The sequence below is a fragment of the Podarcis gaigeae genome, assembly GCF_964106915.1.
Source record: "Podarcis gaigeae genome assembly, chromosome: Z".
Classification (NCBI taxonomy): domain Eukaryota; kingdom Metazoa; phylum Chordata; class Lepidosauria; order Squamata; family Lacertidae; genus Podarcis; species Podarcis gaigeae.
In genome coordinates, this window is record NC_139691.1 from 3,106,833 (window position 1) to 3,128,709 (window position 21,877).

The 21,877-nt window shown below is 46.5% G+C and overlaps 1 protein-coding gene across 4 annotated transcripts in view; it reads right to left on the bottom strand.

Moving 5' to 3' along the window:
- MAN1B1 (mannosidase alpha class 1B member 1) overlaps nt 1-21,877 on the bottom strand; it is a 28,247-nt gene that overhangs the window by 4,920 nt on the left and 1,450 nt on the right. Inside the window, exons 1-12 of one of the 4 annotated variants that reach the window (XM_083721754.1) lie at nt 20,649-21,000; nt 18,908-19,016; nt 16,486-16,613; nt 12,803-12,963; nt 12,279-12,388; nt 10,164-10,349; nt 8,748-8,896; nt 4,117-4,305; nt 3,175-3,365; nt 2,455-2,575; nt 1,350-1,547; nt 46-177 (exon numbers count right to left, since the gene is read on the bottom strand). In XM_083721754.1, coding sequence (XP_083577880.1) covers nt 46-177; nt 1,350-1,547; nt 2,455-2,575; nt 3,175-3,365; nt 4,117-4,305; nt 8,748-8,896; nt 10,164-10,349; nt 12,279-12,388; nt 12,803-12,963; nt 16,486-16,613; nt 18,908-19,016; nt 20,649-20,696 — 1,722 coding nt within the window. In that variant the 5' untranslated portion in view covers nt 20,697-21,000. Of the gene's footprint in view, nt 1-45; nt 178-1,349; nt 1,548-2,454; nt 2,576-3,174; nt 3,366-4,116; nt 4,306-8,747; nt 8,897-10,163; nt 10,350-12,278; nt 12,389-12,802; nt 12,964-16,485; nt 16,614-18,907; nt 19,017-20,126; nt 20,615-20,648; nt 21,001-21,877 lie in introns of those variants that run through there. The other 3 variants (XM_083721753.1, XM_083721752.1, XM_083721755.1) reach the window with 3 other exon arrangements.

The window sequence follows — 21,877 nt, forward strand, 5'->3', positions numbered from 1 at the left end:
GGCTGCCCAAGAGCTTCCAAAGCACACCCCAGAGATCCGCTTTACCCGTGTGTATTTATTGAAGCTCTGCAGTATCTCCCAGCCCCAATCCTGGTACTTTTTATCACCAGTGAATCGATACAGGTAGAAAAGGCTCTCCACTGTCTCAGGGCGCAGAAGATTGTGCCTGTCCGCTGCCTGGGGGAGGGGAAACAAATAAAGAATTATAGAAGAAGAAAGAGGCCCTTTGTAGCCCCATATCCCTCAGCCCTGAGGGGGGGGTGTATGTGTGTATGTGTGTACACTGGCCTCTCCTTCCTCCATTTTACCATAATCCTTACTTTTCTTGATCCAAAATGTTTGCAATATACCCACTGAGCACGTCCGTTTTTAAAATGTATATATGCATGCCAGAGTATACATCCCTAATAGGTGCTTGTAGCACACAAAAGCTAGTAGCTTGCTTATTTATTTTCTTAAGTTATTCATTTTATTGCATTTGTTGTCTCATAACATTGTTCTCTTAGCTGGTCTTTTAATAAATAAGAAAACAACATGAATGCAAAGAAGTCAGGAAACCACAAAAGCAAAACTCAGTTGCACCCGACATGGAGCCAAGAATCACAAGGCCCGGGTGACACCAGCTAGCCGTTTAATAGGCCCCAGTTGAATATAAAGTTTCTCATGGTGTTAAAACACCACAAAGATGGTGCCAGGCAAGCTGCACAGGGAAGACTCTTCCAAAGGTCCTCTCACTGGTACTTTCCATGAAGTTGCACAGTTGCTAAGAGACCCAAAGCTACAAACTGGGACTCTCATGTCACTGGCAGAGGAAGAGGAGTGCGTGGAGAGCGCACCACCCCCGGCAGCGTGATCCCGGTGGGGTGCCATCACGGCTGCCCCCCCTTACAGGCAGTGTGCCACGCCCCCAGGACGCACGCCAGCCTCGCCCCCGCCTGCTCTCCCCCCCCCCAGTGCTGGAGTATGACACTCCGCCACTGTCTCATGTACAGGCATCCCTCGGGTTACAGGCGCTTTAGGTTGCGCGTTTTCGGGTTGCGCATGGCGCTGAACCTGGAAGTACCAGAACAGGTTACTTTGGGGATTCGGCGCATGTGCAGAAGCACCAAATCGCAACCTGTGCATGCGGAGACGCGGCACTGCTGTTGCGAACACTGCAGGTTGCGAGCGCGCCTCCTACACAGATCACGTTTGCAACCCGAGCGTCCACTGTATCTTCTCTCTAGATGGTCTTTAATAAAGCAGAACCTCTCAGTTTTAGACCCCCCCCAACCCCAACCCCCCAATATCGGAGTAATACAGTTGTAAGAAGGACAGATGGAACACCCCGCACCTGCTGAGTTGCTCACCTTTATCTCCACATCCTTCCGGTCCTTTTGTGCATGCATGTTGAAGTGGACAATCTCTGGGCTCAGGCCCGTCTCCACTTGCGCATACATCTGGTAGCAGGTTTCTGCCAGCTCCACTGCCAAGGCCATGTGGTCCGCGGGGAGCCCATTGTGGGCACCAAGAGCCAGGGCTCCGGGCAAGAAGCAGACCAGGTGATCCTGCTCAGGAAACACATGGCAAGAGTTAAGGAAGAACCAAATCTCTCTATGAGTTTTCAAAGTCTATCCTGGGGCAGGGAGAGACTTCTCTGGCAATCTATCTGCAAGGAGCCCTGATACAGAACCAGAGGATGTTGAAAAGGGGTCTTGGGGACGTGCTCCATTGGGATGGGGTAACGGACAGGTCGACCGGGTCCCTGCATTTCAAGGTGGGGTTTTTTTTTACTATGTATACTGCTTTCCTGACAGTGCACTTGGGGGTAGAAATTAAAAATAAAGGCTTATGATCTTAATAGAGACAACCCAGAATGAAACGAGGATAGGGAGGGAAGAGGAAGAATGCTGCCAGACATGAGCTGAAGATTGTACCCTAGGACACAGCCGGCAGCTCCCTGTGGCTGTGCAATGGACGACTGAGGAGTAAAAGCCCAACCGTTTTCATGGGAGCTACTCCTTGAATCAACCGGTGAAAAGTTTGTGAGGTGCCCCAGAGCCCAGAAAAAGACAGATCTACAACACTAAGAGGGCACCCACCAAAATGTGATAGTGCATTGACAAAGTCAGCTCGTTTTATCCAGTGGAATTAAGATTTTGTTTGGGGAATAGAAAGGAAAAATTTGGCTAGCAGTCCACATACACTCAGAACTGTATCCCATTGTATTCAGTGGAGATCACAGTCAAGAAAGGATGTACAGGATTGCTGCCTAACTTTCATGAAAAAGGAGGAGAGGTGCAAGCCTTTTACAAAGTCAAAGACCAGGACACCCTTACAGATAAAAATGGGTGAAGTCTGGTGGTTCAGGGAGGAGCAAAATGGAAAAAGGAATCGGACCTCTTTACAGAACAGAGCGGTCAAGAGAAAACAATGTTAACAAATAGCTCTCCCAGCCGTAGAAAGCAAGCCCACCATTTTAGCGCTGAAGCGGCCATGAGCAAGTTCACCAACAAAAGTCAGTCTCCTTGGTTGCGATTTCCGGAGAAGGTGCATCTTCACCCCCTCGACACCCTTCACGTAATCTTCCAAAAGCCTGACAATTATAAACACACACACACACATCAGGAGGGCTTGGTTTTTTAAGCACTGTGACTGCTGTCAGCAGAGGCAGACAAGATACCACCCAGAGCTCTTTCACACTTCCAGCCTGTGTGACATTCACATTTACCTTGTGTGTGTCAATCTGTGAATGAACTGTCACAGGTCATAGAGCAAAATGGCTTTTTCAGAACAGGAAAAAAAATTAGTTTAAGACAGCCTTATGCAAACTGGCACCCTTCCAGATGCTTTGGACTACAACTCCCATCAGCCCCAGCTGCACTACTACCAGCTCTAGCATCATACAGTCATGCTGGCTGGGGATGATGGGAGCTGTAGTCCAAAGCATCCGAAGGGCACTAGGCTAGGAAAGTCTGGTTTAGGAGGATTATGAAATGCCTGGGGCAGTGGACAGATTTCCAACATGCTGTTGCATTTCCATCCAGGTCACTCAATAGTCTGCCTCCATACGGAGGGCACAGATCTTCAACAGGCCCCTTGATGCCCACCTATTCCCACTTCCAGCAAGGTTCAATGTAATCTAGAGTTTAAAAAAAAGAAAGGAGGCGATGGGGGAAAGTAAAAAGGACTTACTCATTTTCTTTCTTCCCTCCCTGGATCCATTGCTTGAGCAGGTACTCATAGTAGCTGTCTGCTCGGGCTCCAAGAGTATAGACCCCCAAGTGGGTAAACTGCCCACTGTTGGTGTTGATGAACATAGGCACCAAGCCGTCGTTCTTGCCAGCAAGGGTGTGGACATGTTTCATCACCCCATCCACTGCTTTCTACATGTACAAACAAGGGAGACTCATTTGTACGCTTACACAACCCCCACCCCCCAGGGAAAAGTACAAAAACAGATGGACTGAATTTCAAATTTTGATTTCTCAGAGACAAGCGAAAATGCAAGAACAGCTTTGCTGGACCAGGCCAAGTATCCATGCAGCCCAGCACCTTGCTTCCAATAGTGGCCAGCCAAGTGCCTCTCTCTCAATGGCCGCAAGACTTCCTAGGCAACAGTTGCCTCCAGTTGCCCGTTCTCAGAATCCAATAGTTAGAGGTATACCAGATCTAAACAAGAAGGCCTGCATTTGCTAGCTGGGCTAATAGGCATGGACAAGCCTGTTCTCCATGCTCATTTATTTTCCTGGCATAAACAGTAACTATTACCCTGCCAAAAGAGAAACTACTTTACACTGCATTTTAATAGAACCTTAAATCCTGCTGCATTGGTTACTGGAAATACTGGGGGTGGTTTGGAATCGTTGGGATCATATCAGACAATTGTCTCTCCAACCCCTCCCTCCCACCTGTTGCATTCTGGGTGTCTTAGCTTAAGTGCCCGGGTCTATATAGCACAGGAATGATGTATGTCCCAGAAGCTATTTATTCCCACTTCTGGCCTGCAAAAGTCAGGATGGCATGGATTGACATTCCCATTTTCTGGCAAGAGATGGAAGGGGATGGGACTAGATGGCCAACGGTCCCCCTCTGCATGCCATCAGAAAAGGAAGAAGAGCTCACCAACAGCTATACCTGAAATTTCTCTTCCCCAGTAAGGCGCGAAAGCTCCCTGAACTCCAGCTGGATGCTGGTCACCTCTGCTACGGTGCTATCCGATGTCCAGCGAGGAGGATGCGCTGTGCCCCGACCAATGTTGACATCCGAAAATGGAATCTTAGATGGGGTGTTGAAGGCGGGCATGAGCCTGCTCCCAATATCTTTCTGAACAGTCGAGAATATGTGATATTGGCAGGGTGGGGTGGGGGAAGAGACAGGAGGAGGAGAGAGAACAGCCAGTATCATTTTATTATTCACCGTGAGCAAAAACCACTTTGATGAATCACAGAAGTGTAGGGTTGGAAGGGCCCCAAAGGGTCATCTAGCCCAACCCCATGCAATGCAGGAATAAGCTAAATTGGCAGCTAAATCAGTCTTGCAAGGCATTGCCATGTTGCTATTGGACTTGGGATTGCCACCTGGATCCGAGTGTTTCATTGAGTTTGTTTGCCTTGTGCAGGTTCAAACTTGCTATTCTACAAGCCACCTGAGTTGGTTTGCTGTATGTACCAAAGGGGAATATTTCCAGTCATGCATTCAGTTAATAGGGCTGTCATCAGCCAGGCCCACTGAACCTCACTGTCACACCTCACAAGGAAGGCACCTAATGCAATACAGAACTAGAGAGAGATAGTAGTCATGGGAGACTTCAACTTTCCTGATATCTGTTGGAACTCAAATTCTGCCACAAATGAAAGGTTCAACAAATTCCTCCATTGCCTCACTGACAATTTCATTTCCCAGAAGGTGGAAGAAGCAACAAAGGGATCATCTGTTCTAGACCCGGTCCTCACCAACAGGAAGGAACTGATCAACAAAGTGGAAGTACTGGGAAACATGGGAGGAAGTGATCATGTCCTCTTGGGTTTCATGATATAGAGGCAAGGGAAAGTTGAGTGTAGTTGGACATGCACTCTGGACTTTAAGAAGGCCATTTTCGAAAAGCTGAAGGAGCTACTGGGTGAGATCCCATGGTCAGAAATACTCAAAGAGAAGGGAGACCAACATGGATAGGAGCTTCTAAACGGAGAAATATTGAAGGCCCAAATGCAGACAATACCAACAAGAAAGAAAAGTGGGAGGCATCTAAGGAAAGCAGTGTGGTTGCACAAGGAGCTTACAGATGAGCTGAGAGTTAAGAAATGGAAGAATTGGGCAATCACAAAGGAGGGGTAAACAAGAGTAGCCAACAGTTGCAGGGTGAAGGTCAGGCTGGCTAAAGCTCAGAATGAGCTCAGGCTTGTGAGAGAGATGATGATGATGATGATGATGATGATGATGATGATGATGATGATTAATGTTTATTCAGCTATGTCTGAAGCCAGAGGAAAACAAGCAAATTATAGGTCCTCTACGTAGGGAAGGCGGAGAAATGCTACTGGGTGACAAAGAGAAGGCGGAACTACTCAGTACCTACTTTGCCTCTGTCTTCACCCAAAAGGAAAGTGATGCTCAACCTGGTGATAACAGAATAAATGATGCAAGTAGAGAGCTGCAGCCCAAGATAGGAAGAGAGGTAGCAAGGGAACACCTAGGCACTTTAATTGATTTCAAATCTCCAAGCTACCAGCATGAGTTTGACAAAACCGCAGGAGGCAGTGGAAGACAGGAGTGCCTGGTGTGCTCTGGTCCAGGGGGTCACGAAGAGTCGGGCACGACTAAACAACAACAAAACTACCGACCGGTGAGCTTGACAATGATACCAGGAAAGGTCCTATAACAGATAATTCAACAGTTGGTCTGTGAGCATGTAGAAAAGGATGCTGTGATTACTAAGATTTTGCATGGGTTTCTCAAAGCAAGTCATGCTAGATGAATCACATTTATCTGATGAGAGTCACAAGCTTGATGGATCAGAGGAACGCTGTGGACATAGTGTATCTTGATTTCAGTAAGAGTGTTGACAAAGTTCCCCATGATATTCTTGCGAGCATGCTGATAAAGTGTGGGTTGAATGAGGTAACTGTGAGGTGAATTTGTATCTGGTTGACTGACTGAATCCAAAGAGTTCTCATTAGTGCTTCCTCGTCATCCTGAAGAACAGGGACAGGAAGGGCGCTGCAGGGTTCTGTCCTGGGCTCATTGTTGTTCAGTGTCTTTATTAACAATGACTAGGACTAAGGAATTGAGGGGATGCTAATCAAATCTGCAGATGACACCAAGCTGGGAGGGGTAGCTAATTCTGCAGAATACAGAATTGTGATTCAAATGACCTTATAACAGATTGGAGAACTGGGCCCAAACTAACAAAGTGAATTTCAATAAAGACAAATGAAAGGTTCTGCACTTAGGCAGGATGAACAAGCTGCACTAATATAAGACGGGACACCTGGCTTGCTAGCAGTACACGTGAAAATGACCTAGGGATCATAAATTTAATGTGAGTCAACAGCATGATGCAGCAGCAAAAGAAGCCATCACAATTCTAGGCTGCATCAACAGAGGTAGTGTTCAGATGAAGGAAAGTACTAGTCCCACTCCATTCTGCCTTGGTCAGACCACACCTCGAATACTGTGTCCAGTTCTGGGCACCAAATTTAAGGAGGATGTTGACAAGCTGGAACATGTGCAGAGGAGGGCGACCAAGATGATCAAGGGTCTGGAAACCAAACCTTATGAGGAACAGTTGAAGGAGCTGGGTAGGTTTAGCCTGGAAAATAGGAGACTGAGAGGAGGTATGACAATCATCTTCAAATATATTAAGAGCTGTCACATGGAAGAGGGAACAAGCTTGTTTTTTCCTGATCTGTAGAGTAGGACTCGAACCCGTGGCTTTCAGTGAGGTCGGATGGCCATCTTTCATGGATGCTTTAGATGAGATTCCTGCATTGCAGGGGGTTGGCTAGATGACCCTAGGGGTCTCTTCCAACTCTACAATTCTATAATGCGGTCAGCGGCTATGTGCTCACCGCCTTTCATGGAAAGCTATCTATCATCTCCTGTCTTGCCCTGGAGAATACCCCACAATCCCTGTCATGCCATTTCAGAACTACTGAGCTAGCCAGCCCTCCATCGGGCCCTCCATCATGAAGCCTGTTTTCTGAAGGGGGCAGGGGCATTCTGGGGCTGCCAAAGCCAGTACTGACTTGCTGGGGTCCAAAGAGCTACTTCAGAAGGGCCTAAGGGCCCATGCCTGACATTTTAGAACAGACCCACACCCCCGCTATATTACGCAATGTTACCAAGGGCTCTTGACATTTCCCTCAGTTTCAAACACAGCTTACCTTTAAACATAGAGCGGAGCAGGGGGAGCAGGGGGAGAGGGTAGCCATTCAAGAAGCAAAATCAACAACTCTTTCAGGGATATCAAAAAAGCTAAGTGGTTTGCTGCATCCAAGCTCAGCAACCAAACAGAATGCCACTAATGCTCATCATTTGCTTGACAGCTAGATCTGCCACGGGTGGACTGCTCTGAAGTGTCACTGAGAGGAGAACAGGCAAAGCAGTATTCCCCAGACTCAGGTATTGGACTGCAGCTCCCATCGTGCCTGACCACTGGCCGTTTCAGTCCACAACATCTGGAGGGCACCAGGTTGGGGGAGGCTGCCCTTGAGGGTCTCCCTCATGACATCCACAGCACACAAAAGGGTTTCCCCAATCCTTGGATTTGCAGAGCCCTTTATCAGCAAGTGTCCTCCTGGCTCTCACTGGATTGAGAACTCGAACTCGGAGTGCAGTCTCTGCCAACATCTTCAATGCTCAAATCAGTGTGGTACAAAACAGGGTTCAAAGAAACAACAGGTGCTTTGTCTGGCTAAGCAAATGAAGACAAGCACAAACACAACCTGGGTCCCGTTATGTGGGATTTTCATTGTTACGTTTTTTCCCCATTAACATACACCAAATACAATACATTAAACATTGACTTCCCTTCCCCGCTTTCCATGGCTCCTTTTAACTTTCCCTTGCTGTTTCATATTCCATTTACTCTGTATCCTATTTTATCCGTTTTATCTCAACGTAATTTATATTGCTGAAATTTACTCTAATCCTGCGAGTGTTTGAATTTGTTTACAATGATTCTTCATATATTCAATAAACGTTTTCCAGTCTTCCTTGAATACCTTTTCTTCCTGATGAGTGCCTAACCTCTCCTAAGAGGATGAGCTGGGGTGGACTCTAGTGATGCAGCAGAGATGTCAGGATCAGAGGTGAGACTGGCACTGGAGCTGGGGGTTGTGGAGTAGACGCAGCACTCCCAGGTGACGCGGAGGGGACAGAGCAGAGTGCTGGGAGGCTACACCACCGGGACCGTCCCCAAGATTGGATTCCAGCCTCTCAAGGCCCAGGCACAGCCTGTCTCTCCAGGGTCACCAGCAGGCAGCTCCTCCAACACCCCAACCCTCTCCTGGTCTGACCGCTCTCTCTACAATTTCTCTATGGGACTCATGACAATGTGGCAGAGGTGGGTATGGAAAACATCCAATTAGCCACTGTAAACAGACACTGGTTTTAAACTGGCTTCCCTCAGTTTTCAGTTCCACAGGGCTGCTACTTTCTCAAAAGTGCCAGAAACGTTCAGAGATTATTGTGGGAATTTGGCGGCGGCAGCGGTGGGGTGGGGGACGTTGGTTGTTGTTGGACTGCAAGATCGCAGGGCTACTTACAGCTTTTTCTAGGAAGAGGTTGTCCCCCGTGAGGTGGTAAGTGCTCAACAGGCCCCCAAGGATCCGAATGGCGCTCTCAAATAGGTTGACGTCCACATTCTTGTTGAAGTTGAGGTCAGTGGCAACCCACTTCCTTGCTTCTTTGAACTCTGCATTGGGGAAGGGAGTAAAGAGATTGTCAACAGAAACCCTGCACCAAGGTTTTCTGGGCTGCTGGGGAAGGGAAGACTCGGGAAATCCCCCTCCCTCACAGTGGCGTAGCGTGGGTTGTGAGCACCCGGGGCAAGGCAAGTAATTTGCGCCCCCTAACCCGTGGATTTGCGCCCTCTAACCCTAACCCCAGATGTTGCGCCCGGTGCGGCCAGGCCCCCCCCTGCACCCCCACGCTACGCCACTGCTCCCTCATTCTTAAGGCCACATCTGGGAGTGGCTCCTGCCCACCTGGATGCCAGGTAAAAGAGCAGCCTCCCAAGCTGCTGAACACAGGTTTGCTTTGTTGGCCTAGGAGCAGGAGAAGCTGCCTTTATGCCCATTTAGGAAATGGGTCCATCTATTCCAGTGCTGCCTACTCTAACTGGCAACAGCTGTCCAGCTTTTCATGCAGAAAAGTGTATTTGCCATCACTTGTCATCTGGACCCTTTTAACTGGAGATGATGCCAGTGCCTTCTGCATCTGCACAGTGTGTTCTGCTGCAGCTATGGCTCCTGCCCAATATAGCTCTCTACCATTCATGCCTGTGGAAGCGGGTGGGGGTAGGGGGCTGGTGATGATCTCCACAGCAGACACAGTCAACCTGAGGTTGGGGGCCCAAACTAAACCCCTTCCCCCCGAACTCACACACAAGAGACAAAAAAGAAAATATTCTGCAGCTACAGCAAAGTGTGCTAATATTCAAGGTAACGTGCCAGCTCTGGCAGAAAGGTTCTGGCACCTCAGATAACACTGGCGGAGCAAGAGAAACAATGGAAAGGAGGGCATTGCCTCGCTCCGCATGTGCCCATTTGACCACTCTGATCTGCAGATCTGCCACTGTTGCAGATGCCACGTAATACCTGTTCTGCAGCTGCAATAAATCATTCTTCTGGCACAGCAATACCTGCTCTTTGGAACTCCCTGTCTATTGGCATCGGGCAAGTGCCTTCACTGTATTTTTTCTGCTTAAAACATTTTTGTTTGAGCAAGCCTATGAAGACACATAAAAGCAGGCATGTTTTAAATCTCTTATTTTGGTTACTGACTTTGCTTTTATAAATGCTTTTCATTATTTGCTTTTAATTGTCTTAGTGCTGATTTCAACACTTCCCATAAACCACTCAAGCGGTTCTGCTACGATGAAGTGGTATAGACATTTGGTAAAATAAATCAAGTAAATTGAGGCCAAGTGAAAAAACTGACATGGGAGAAATGGGGCAGACCTTCTTTCAAGCCCATGATCCACATGGTGTCCAGGGCATCAATGAGTGTTAGGCCAAGGCCAAACCATTCGCTGAACGACTTAGAGATGGGCTTCAGCTCGTCGTGGCCCCAGGCAAACTCCTTGTAGCCTTTCCAAGCATGGCGGAATGCTTCTATCACTGCCATCTGGCGCTCATTGAGAGGTACTAAAATCAGAAAGCAAAAGAACTCAGCTGTAGGACACAGGAACGTAGCTGCTGGGACCAGCTCTCTGGGTTCTGTTTAGGCAAGGGCCCCTTTTGACACTGCATGATTCACCTACTCTAGTCAACTACCAAACCATTTTTCCCCCATTTTCAAACTTATTAGTTAATCGTATAGTTAACACTGTTATTATTCATAAGGCAATTTATTTTTTTTGCTTTTTCATAAGTGTTTCATTAGACAATATATTATACAATCTCCTTATTTCCCCCCCCCCCTTCCCTTATTGTTGTATGTGTATTTATTTATTTTTAGGGTAGGTTGTTTGGAGACCGTCAGGTGACAAGTGACTAATATGTTTGACCTTTTTTTGGGGGGAGGGGAAATTAACAATTCAGAATGTGAAACCATGGACGGAAGTTGGCTTACAAACAATGGCTTGTGCAACCATGATTTCCCATTACTTTTTGAATGCAATGTACTGGCATGAACCTGGTTTTTTTTCCAGCACCCCTCCCCAGACGCTCACATGGCCAGAGATGTGAGGCAAGAGCCATTAGAAAAATGAAATCAGCATTAGGCAAAATTAGGCATGGTTGCTTTGTTTATCCACAAGACTGATCCTAGTTTGTTCCAACAAACCACGGCTAAAACAAAACCATAAAGGTAAAGGGACCCCTGACCATTAGGTCCAGTCGTGGCCGACTCTGGGGTTGCGGTGCTCATCTTGCTTTATTGGCCGAGTTAGCCGGTATACAGCTTCTGGGTCATGTGGCCAGCATGACTAAGCCACTTCTGGCGAACAAGAGCAGCGCACGGAGACACCGTTTACCTTCCTGCTGGAGCGGTACCTATTTATCTACTTGCACTTTGATGTGCTTTCGAACTGCTAGGTTGGCAGGAGCAGGGACCAAGCAACGGGAGCTCACCCCTTCGCGGGGATTCAAACCAGCAACCTTCTGATCGGCAAGTCCTAGGCTCTGTGGTTTAACCCACAGCGCCATGAGCGTTAAAAAAGATTAAAATAAACAACATTTGAATGTTACATGCAGCCATACTGTCTGAAACAAAGGGGAAATGGCAGGAAGAAAGCTTGGCCCCACATCTTCACTAATATGTCAGATAAATTAAAGAATGGAAATTGAAAAGTGTTTGAGAAGGACTGAGCTAGTGAAGGTTGGAATGTGAAGGCTGTGTTCACAACAGAACCGTGAGAGAAGAACAAAGTAGCACATAAGCAGGAACTTGAAGAAGAAGAGTAGTTTGGATTTGATATCCCGCTTTATCACTACCCAAAGGAGTCTCAAAGCAGCTAACATTCTCCTTTCCCTTCCTCCCCCACAACAAACACTCTGTGAGGTGAGTGGGGCTGAGAGACTTCAGTCTGACTAGCCCAAGGTCACCCAGCAGCTGCATGTGGAGGAGCGGGGAAGCGAACCCGGTTCCCCAGATTACGAGTTATCCACTACACCACACTTGTTACTATAAACTGTTGTAGGAGAAGAGATAAGGAAGTTAGAAGCCTGTTGCCATCTCTTGTAGAAGCCGATAGAAGTTAGAAGGTGGAAGTTATTGCCATATATGGACAGATCTGACCTTTTGTTTGTAACTGTATATACCTGCTTGTGCTTTTTTCATATTTGGTGTGCCGCCCCCCATACTACTTGCTGGATGAGACTGTGATGCATCGGCCCTGCAACACCTAAATAAACATCCTATTTTACTGATGACTGGCATCTGGATTCTATTGGCCGTTCCAAGCAGCCCAGGGTATCAGGCTTGAACCTGGATATTTCCCCAACAGTCTCTGTACCCAACAGACATGTCTGTTTCAGACCTGCCTGTTTTGTGTAGCAGTAACCAGCAACTGCCTGCATAGCAGGAATAAGCTTTGACCTCACCAGAGATGGGGGTTCCCCTTGACTCATTACCTGGCTCTTTAGTATCTTCGGATTCCACAGGCAAGGGCCTGTCTGGTTCCTTTATTTTGTTGGAAGGAGGTTCTGTGCCCTGGTCCGGCTCAATAACTGCTCCTCTCCAGCTGCAAAAAGAGAACTATTCAAGGAAAACTGTCTGGGTTCTGCTGTCACAGCAACGTCAGAAAGATACACAATAAAGGCTCAATCAAGGATTGGGGTGCTGCATACCCAAATATAGATGCTCCTCTTTTCCCGGGGGTGCAGATTTCTCCGCACAAAAGTCTCTTAAATGGTTCTCCCTTACTGCCCCTTATGCCCAGAACACTCCCAGGTCCTCTGTGGTGCCAGCGTGAAGCTTCTCCTTAGTCTCAGAACTTAACCCCCAGCTGAACTGAAGCCCAGGCATCTGTCACTAGATGTTTTCCATGTTAGCTTCACATCTCCATTCCTGCTGCTCCAGCGGTTGTCTCTCCTAAAGGGTCGAAATGTGTGTTATAACTTTCTTGCAACCAAGCAATGCTCCTCCAGCCAACTACCTGATGACGGACTTCTCTGTTTTTTGTTCTTTACCAGCCTGGCCAGCTTCTCCCTCCTCCTTGGCTGCTTCATCTGGGAAGTTCAACCTCGAGTCTCTCCATGGTGGCCTGATCTGCAGGTTAGGAGGTCCCCGCCGGACAGGAAGCTGCTTCGGAGGTTTCTAAGGAAATGGAGCAGAGGAAGAAAACAATGACTTCCCACCTTCCCATACACACCTACACATACCTGTAAAAAGCCACTTGCTTTGTCACCTTTGGCAAGACTGGCAGGGAAGTAAGGGGAGACTTGGCTCTATGCCCATGTCTGTGACCATATCTGCAGGGCTGGGATAAACTAAAATTGCCCCTACCTTTCCCTTCCCCTTTCATCTGTTGACAGGGAACTGAATCCAGCTATTTCCTAGTTTCTCAGGACAGGAAGCCACACTGAGTCCTGGCCTCATTACTAGCCTCCATTTGCTTCTTTAAGATGAGAGGCTTCTCTCATCAGGTCAGAAGAAAACAGGCCAGTAATAGTGATGCCACTGTTGCAGGAATTTATGTATAGGTTGGGGGGGGTTGCCCCTCCAACAGATATCATGCACATGCAGCCCACTACCAAAATCAGCACAATCACTTTTGTGACTTTTGTGATTTGTCCCCACAAAACACTTCATCACAGTTTCTTCCTCTCTGTTCAAAGGGCCTCTGCAGCACAATACCAAATGTAACAACGCACTGATAAATGTATCTATGTACTGGCTCACTGGGAAAACATCAGAAATTCATATAGACACGTGAGCTCAGCTACTCAGCAGACAGGTAGCCGTTCCAGAAATAACAAACCCAGATGAAGACAAAAGGGTGTGATTAACTTGGCTGGGAAACAGGGAAATGTAAATATCTCTTTTGTTACACTTGATGGGTGTTTGGTGGAGGGCAAGGGGAACCATGGGGCAGGGTCCAGGATGCTCAGATTACTGCCACAAGACCTCCCCTTTCATGATGTAACCGGGATGTATTAGTGATGTAGTTTGGGGGGGGTGTAACATGGGGATGAGCAGCTAATAAAAGTTTGGGTTCTCTTATGTTCGGGGCTTCCATCTTGTTCCACCTTGTGGCAGGTGGGAGTCCTGTTGCGACAGTCTTCAATCAAGACCAAGCCTACTGGCTGCTGTTTTGCTCTGGTATTCCTGGCTGGTGTCCTTGTTTTTTGTTCAAGGGAGCCCTCAGATTTCTTGATTAACACCACCTACTACCATGAAAAGAACCTGAAGCTCTGTGAGGGTCCCCCTTGCCTGGAAATACAGGCAAGACTGGAAAATGGAATGTGCCTCCTATGAAAAGGGATGGAGCATGAAGCCATTTGCACAGCCCTGCCTCCAAAGCAAAAGAGAGTCATAATTGCACCACCCAATGAGACAGGATAGGGTGCTTGCCCCCCCCCCCAAGCAATCCTGGCAAACTTCAGACACAGGGAAAATTCAGGACATAGCCCACTTCTCTCACCCACTTTGCCAGAGAAGTTGTATCCCAAGTGGACCTGACCACACTAGGTGACACACCAGTGGCCCAGGGCTTGAGGGACAGGGCTGCCACCCAAAGAGTCTTGCTTACATGAGTGGTAAGCATGCAAGACTTCGTCAGCAGCCTGCAAAAGACACAAGGTGGAGTCCTGGGCTGGGAGTCAAAGATTAAAGATGTGAAGCAATCATACAGGGCCTTTCGTAAACCTCAGTCTCCTTTCTGAGAAACGTGCTGGCAAAGAAGCCTAGTCACGAGTCTGGCATTTCCTCAGATTAATGGTTAATCAAGTTGTGTTCCAGAAAGCCTTGAGGAGATAGGCAATGGTAGAAAACACAAATGAAAGCCACCCTCTCCTGTTCTTCCTTTGTGGTAAAGGTAAAGGGACCCCTGACCATTAGGTCCAGTCGTGAGGGACTCTGGGGTTGCAGCGCTCATCTCGCTTTACTGGCCTAGGGAGCCGGCGTACAGCTTCCGGGTCATGTGGCCAGCAGGACTAAGCCGCTTCTGGCAAACCAGAGCAGCGGACGGAAACGCTGTTTACCTTCCTGCCAGAGAGGTACCTATTTATCTACTTGCACTTTGACATGCTTTCAAACTGCTAGGTGGGCAGAAGCAGGGACCAAGCAACAGGAGCTCACCCCGATGCGGGGATTCAAACCGCCGACTTCTGATCGGCAAGTCCTAGGCTCTGTGGTTTAACCCACAGTGCCACCCGCGTCCCTTTCCTTTGTGGTAGGGTTGTTGTATTTTAGGTACTCATAAGAACCTAAGAAAAGCCCGCTGGATCAAGCCAATTGCCCATCTAGTCCAGCATCCTGTTCTTACAGTGGCCAAGCAGGTGACCTAAAGGGAAACCAACATGCAGGATCTGGGCGCAAGAGAACTCTCCCCTTCTGCGGCATCTAGCAACTGGTATTCAGAAGAATTACTGCTTCACTGGATGACCCTCGAATTCTAGTGTCATGACAAAAGGGAGGAAAACTTCTCACTATCTGTGCATGATTTTGTAAATGTCTGTCGTGTCACCTCCACCCTCCTCCACCCTTGTAGCTTGCAGCAACCAGAATTTAGAAAAATTGTTGTATCCAACTGTGGAGGCAGAGCTTAGCTGTTGAGGCTAGTAGCTAATGATAGCCTTATCCTCCATGAATTTGTCTAATCCTCTTTTTAATCCATCCAAGCTCGTGGGAAGCACTTCCTCCTGTGGGAGATAGTTCCAAAGTTTAACTGCCAGTGGTGCATGCTCTAGTTATCTCCTGCTTGGTCTACTGCAATGCACTCTACGTGGGGCTACCTTTGAAGGTGACCCGAAAACTACAACTAATCCAGAATGCGGCAGCTGGACTGGTGACTGGGAGCGGCTGCCAAGACCGCATAACACCGGTCTTGAAAGACCTACATTGGCTGCCAGTACGTTTCTGAGCACAATTCAAAGTGTTGGTGCTGACCTTTAAAGCCCTAAATGGCCTTGGTCCGTATATCTGAAGGAGCGTCTCCACCCCCATCGTTCAGCCCGGACACTGAGGTCCAGTGCCGAGGGCCTTCTGGCGGTTCCCTCATTGTGAGAAGCAAAGCTACAGGGAACCAGGCAGAGGGCCTTCTCGGTGGTGGCGCCCACCCTGTGGAACGCCCTCCCATCAGATGTCAAAGAGAAGAACAACTACCTGACATTCAGAAGACATCTGAAGGCAGCCCAGTTCAGGGAAGTTTTTAATGTGTGACATTTTAGTGTATTTTTGGTCTTTGTTGGAAGCGGCCCAGAGTGGCTGGGGAAACCCAGTCAGATGGGCAGGGTACAAATAATAAATTATTATTATTATTATTATCATCATCATTATTTGCTGCGTGAAAAAGTACTTTATTTTCTCTTCCGCAATCTTCCAACATTCAGTTCACTAGATGTCCATGAGTTCCAGCAGTATGAGAGAAATTAAACCTTTCTGTATCCCCTTTCTCCATGCCATGCATCGTTTTATAAATGTTCATCATGTCACCACTTACTCACCTTTTCAAAAGGGAGCATTACTAAAGGAAGTCCGATATAAAATACACATTTTAAACAGCACAATTAGCCAAATAATAAAATAATATCATACGCTTAGAGGGTGCCTGCTGTGTGTTAGGCTGCTACCCCAAAACCCTCTAAATTCCAAAAAAGACATTGGGGAGAGAATTACTTGAAGTGAAAAATCCCCCTGATTGGCATCAGCATTTTGTGGAATTGGAAGAACTGCCTGATTTGCTGGCTTCAACCCAGGGACCTCCATATAAGTCTTTTGTTCCTCTGAAGCTCTGCTGGTTAGACCTGGGAAGAGAAATTAACTGCAGTGAATGCCACCTGATGCAACATAATGAAATGAATGTCCAAGACTCCTGGTAAGATCTCATCCAGTTAAACATGTTTACATGCTGGCTTCAGGCTTACCAGAACAATAAACAAAACCATGGAAACCAAATCATTGTGCCCTGTCCAATGTATCTTGCTCCCACAACAAAAATCACCCACCATGAAGAACTAGCATAAGTTATTTTTTCCTTACAAATTAGCCCAAAGAGCTGAGACTGGGTTTGATCTTTCGATTCATTCATTATTGCAGTCAGGGCTGATGACAGGGCAGCAGGTGCAGCTGGGGCCCGGCAGTCCAGAGGGGGTACTCACTAACTTGAACATGTTTTATGTAACATATTAACAAAATATGTATTTCATCTTCAATGCACGCATAATTCCAAAATAATAGCTTGCAAACTTTTGCTGTGAACTATGCATCAACAGCAAGTTAGCTCCGTCAGCAGAGCAAGAGACTCTTAATCTAATGGTTGTGAGTTCAAGCCTGCACTGCAGGGGGCTGGACTAGATGACCCTTGTGGCCCCTTCCAACTCTACGATTCCCCCCCCCCCCATTGCCATTTCTATATATTCTATTAACTTTGTCTGCCATTCTTACTTCGTTGGTATTTTATCTTCCCTCTATCTCTGAGCATATACCATCCATGCAGTGGTAGTAAGCATACATAAAAAGAGATTTGTGGTCCCTGGGTATATTTTCATCTGTTATGCCTAAAAGAAAAGCTTCTGGGGCTTTAAACATTTTTTTCAATTCATCATTTCCCAGAAGTTTTTAACCTTTTTGCATGTCCACTATATATGATAAAATGTGCCTTCTTTTTTCTTTACATTTCCAACAACTATCAGTTTCAGTTTTATACAACTTAGCTAATTTACTTGGCGTTAAATACCACCTATGGATCATTTTCATATGGTTTTCCTTCAGTGTGTAACATGCAGTAAATTTTAGATCTTTTTTCCATAATTTCTCCCAGGCACTCATTTCTATATCATGCCCTTTATCCCTTACCCAATGGATCATATATTTTTAACCCATTTTACCAATTCATTTACCCAAAGATATTTTACCAATTCATCTTTTGTCTCCCATTCTAATAGTAGTTTATACATTTTAGAAATTATTTTTCTTTACTATCAATAATCTCTCTTTCAAATTGTGAACTTTGGGTCGAAAAACCCCTTTTTTGTCCAGTTTTAACACATCATTTATTTGATGATACTGTAACCAATCCATCACCACTTGTCCAAGTCCCTCCTTTTTAAAATCTTACTACTTCTGAAAAGTCCAAGAGTTCTCTATAAGTTGCCCAGTGTCCTTCCATGTTACGCCAACTCTATGATTCTATGATTTCTGAGTATTTCCAGCCGTCTACGAACATTCACTTCTACGCTTTGACGATATGATAGCACAGTCTCATCTTACAATGTGGGTTTTCGTAAGTGAACACCATGCGAATACAGTCATACCTCATGTTACGTTTGCTTCATGATACGTTTCTTCAGGTTGCGTCCCGCGGCGACCCGGAAGTACTGGAAAGGGTTACTTCCAGGTTCCGCTGCTCGTGCATGCATGCAAAATGACATCATGCGCATGCACAGAAGCAGCAAATCACAACCCGCATGTGCGCAGACGTGCAGACGCGGGTTGCGTTCTTTTCAGGTTGCGAACAGGCCTCCGGAACGGATCCTGTTTGCAACCAGAGGTACCACTGTACAATGAAGTACAAGTTGAATGTTTCAAGTGTTTGACTAGTTCAGCAATGATCATGTAGGTGCTTATATGCTTATACTACTGATATAAGTCATTAGGATCTTAACATTCTCAGCAGGTACAAAACATCACATTTATTACTGACACCCAAATGAGATCATGAATTTGTTTTACATCCCATGTAAATACTTTTTAGCCAATAAGCCCCTGATTAGGGAGGCCTGGGGTGGGGTGGGGATTTTCACCGTGGTCTAAACTTGCATTCAGCACCGCTGATTACAGTAACACAAAAGAAGCAAAACAGCCTCTGAAAATAAGCAAAGATCCCCTTAATTTTTCTCCAGTGGTTGCTGCTTTCAAACTGGCCTCCCACCAATGAAGGGCCTCTTCCTTTTGCATACAGGACCCTCTCTTTGTATAGAACTTTCCAAACCTGTCCTGAGTTTAGGATGAAAGCTTTAGTTGCTTTTTAAAAATTACAAATTACAAATCTGCAACCTTGCTAAGCTGCAGAAAAGCTAAGTAAGTTAAATAGACCTACTTTTCCAGGGTTCGGACATGTTTGCGTAAGTGATGACTCCGCAGACAGCCAGAAAGGCGAACAGGAAGAGGATCAAGCTCCGCTGGAGGCGGGACAGCTGCTTCCATTTCTGAGATTGAAACAATAGAGGGAGAAATCAGAAATGCAAATATAATAACTGTGCTATTTATATAGCAATAAATAAATAATGCCAAAAACTCACGAGTCTAAATCAGAAAAGAACCCTAGCTCATGACATGAATGCATTGACACCACAGGTCTCCATGTGAGTTTTCTCAAGCTGCACTAAACACTTCCCAGTTTGTATCTCCCTTTTCACTCTACACAGAAAAGCAAGGATGAATCTCTGAAGCAATTATGTAGACAGTGTTCCTTTACCACATATGAAACTTTACAATAAGGGTGTGCAGACTTCAGCTTTGCTGGATCCACTTTGCTTTTTTACTGGAACCCCAAGATCGACCATATCAAAAAACAAAATCTTAGAATGAAAGACTTCTGAGCCCAGGAACTTCTTATGAGCACCAGAACCGAGCAGAGCGCACAGCCCTTCTACATAAAATATCCACTCTGGGTTCCCGCCTCCCCAGTTTTCAGTATTTCAGCAACATTTGGGGTAAATTTGTTGATGCCATTGTTAGGAACACAGGATCTTGCAACATTTAGTGAGTATTATAATAAAGGAAGAAAAACTTTTCTCTATCCACTTTCTTCATACCAAGCATCATTTTATAAACTCCTATCTTGCCACCTCTTATTGGCTTTTTTTCTAAATTAAAAAGTCCCAAATGCTGCAAACTTCCCTCATCGGAAAGTCACTCCACCCCCAACCCCCCCAACTGATAATTTTGGTTGCCCTCCAACTCTACAATAACATTTTTGTGGTAAGGCAACCAGAACTGTATGCAGTAAATTTTAAGCAACTGGGAGTGAGAAATCATTCTTGGTGTTCTTCAGATTACCCAGAGATCTAGCAGTGGATCCCGATCTACCTACAGATCCTGACTTATTTTCTGCCCCACTCTGCTCTATAGTATAATACAGTACATACACACACACCCTTCTAGAAGGACTTAAAATCTGAAATTTAACTGTTGGGAGGGAGGAGGGAAGGGGAAAGGAACAAACTGCAAGCAAAAACAGTTAAACAACTTAAATTGTGCTGTGACTGTGGAGAAAAAGTTAGAGCAGATGACCAGTCCTGCTGGCTCAGACTGACCAATCCAAGACTCGGTTCCAACAGAGGCCAGCCAGAAGCCTCCTGGAAAGTCCGAAACAGGAAATACAACAGCCTCCCTGGCCTCTCTCTGTTGTATGCCTCCAGCATCTCCTCTAGCTTCTGAAGACAGATCCTAAATAATAACCACTGATATAGTTCCATAAAGAAGAAGAATCCAGCTGAATGACACGAAAGGTCCACCTAGTGCGACATCCTGCTTCCGACAGCGGCCAGCCAGATATTTCCAGAAAGCCCACAAGCAGGGCAGGAGGGAAAGAACCCCCTTCCCTCTGGCACTCAAGATGCACACTGCCTCTGAACATGGAGGTTCTATGCAGCCACCATAGCTATTCCGCTACGGAGGGATTAGAAAGGAGAGTTTATAAAGGGGAGCAACATGAACCTTCCTTGTCCCACGCGCCTCCACAACTGCCCTGATTTCACTGCACTTGGGCACCTCCCTCTCTTGTCAGCATCTTGCCTAAAACAAAAACAAAAATGCCAGAGATTCCTCTTACGTACAGCACAGCTCATGAGATCTGGATCAAGGCCGCTTCTTGACTTTTTCATGGCTTAACAGCAACAGCTGTCTGAGGAAAACACAGAGCCAGCTCTCTGTTCAAAGTTTCTTTCTCGAAAAGGAAGCTGCCAGGGCTAATGCCACCTCTCTGTTTCCTGTCGCACCCCAGAGGTCTGTCTTTTGTTGTTGTGATGATTCAGTGGAGAGAGAAAGGCACCCTGCCTACACCTTGAAGGTACAGCACCTGCTGCCAGCATCATGAACTGATGCAAGTTGCTTTGGAGAATAAATGTTGGTCTGAAAATCAAGGGGAGGGGGGGAGAATACATAGGAGAAAAGCCAATCAATGACTACCAATTGTGATGGCTGTATTGAGCCACCAGATTTCAGAGGCAGCATGGCTCTGAGTATCAGTTGCTAGGGAGCAACAATGGGAGAGGGGAGTTGTATTTATGCCTCACATGTGGACTTGGGTAAGTGGCTGGCTACTGGGGGAAGAGGATGCTTGACCTGGCAGGCCCCCTCTGGACTGATTGAATTATCAGAAGAACATAGGAGGAGCTGGGCTGGAACACCTGTGTTCAGAATACTAGATACTAGCAGCATCAAACTTGGGGGGGGGGGGGGGACGATGTGCCTTTAAGGCTTCCTCCAAGGCTTCTGGGGGGGGCATCTAGTTGACCACTGAGGGAAGCAGGATCCTGGACTCCATGGACATTTGTTCATATACCTATCTTTAAAAGCTGGAAGGAACCCAGCAGGGGCAGGAGTGTATTAATCTAAAATGAAAGCTCCAGGTTTGTTTTCAAAACATGTTGGAATTGATATTCTTATAAATTGTTACTAATAGTCCAGTTTCCTGCACCTATGGGACTCTTCCTGTTCTTTTTATAACCCTGCCCTTTGAAGGAACAAAGGTAAACACACCAACATTTACTATCCATAATATTACCCTTAAAAAAACACCCCATTCAATCAACTATTACAATACAGTGGTACCTCTGGATGCGAATGGGATCCATTCCGGAGCCCCGTTCACATCCTGAAGCAAACACAACCCATATCTGCGTGTGCGTGGGTTGTGATTTGCCGCTTCTGCGCCTAACATCATTTTGAGCGTCTGCACATGCACGAGTGGTGAAACCCGGAAGTAATGCATTCCATTACTTCTGGGTTGCCGCGGAGCGCAACCCGAAAATGCTCAAACCGAAGCTGCTTCAACCCAAGGTAT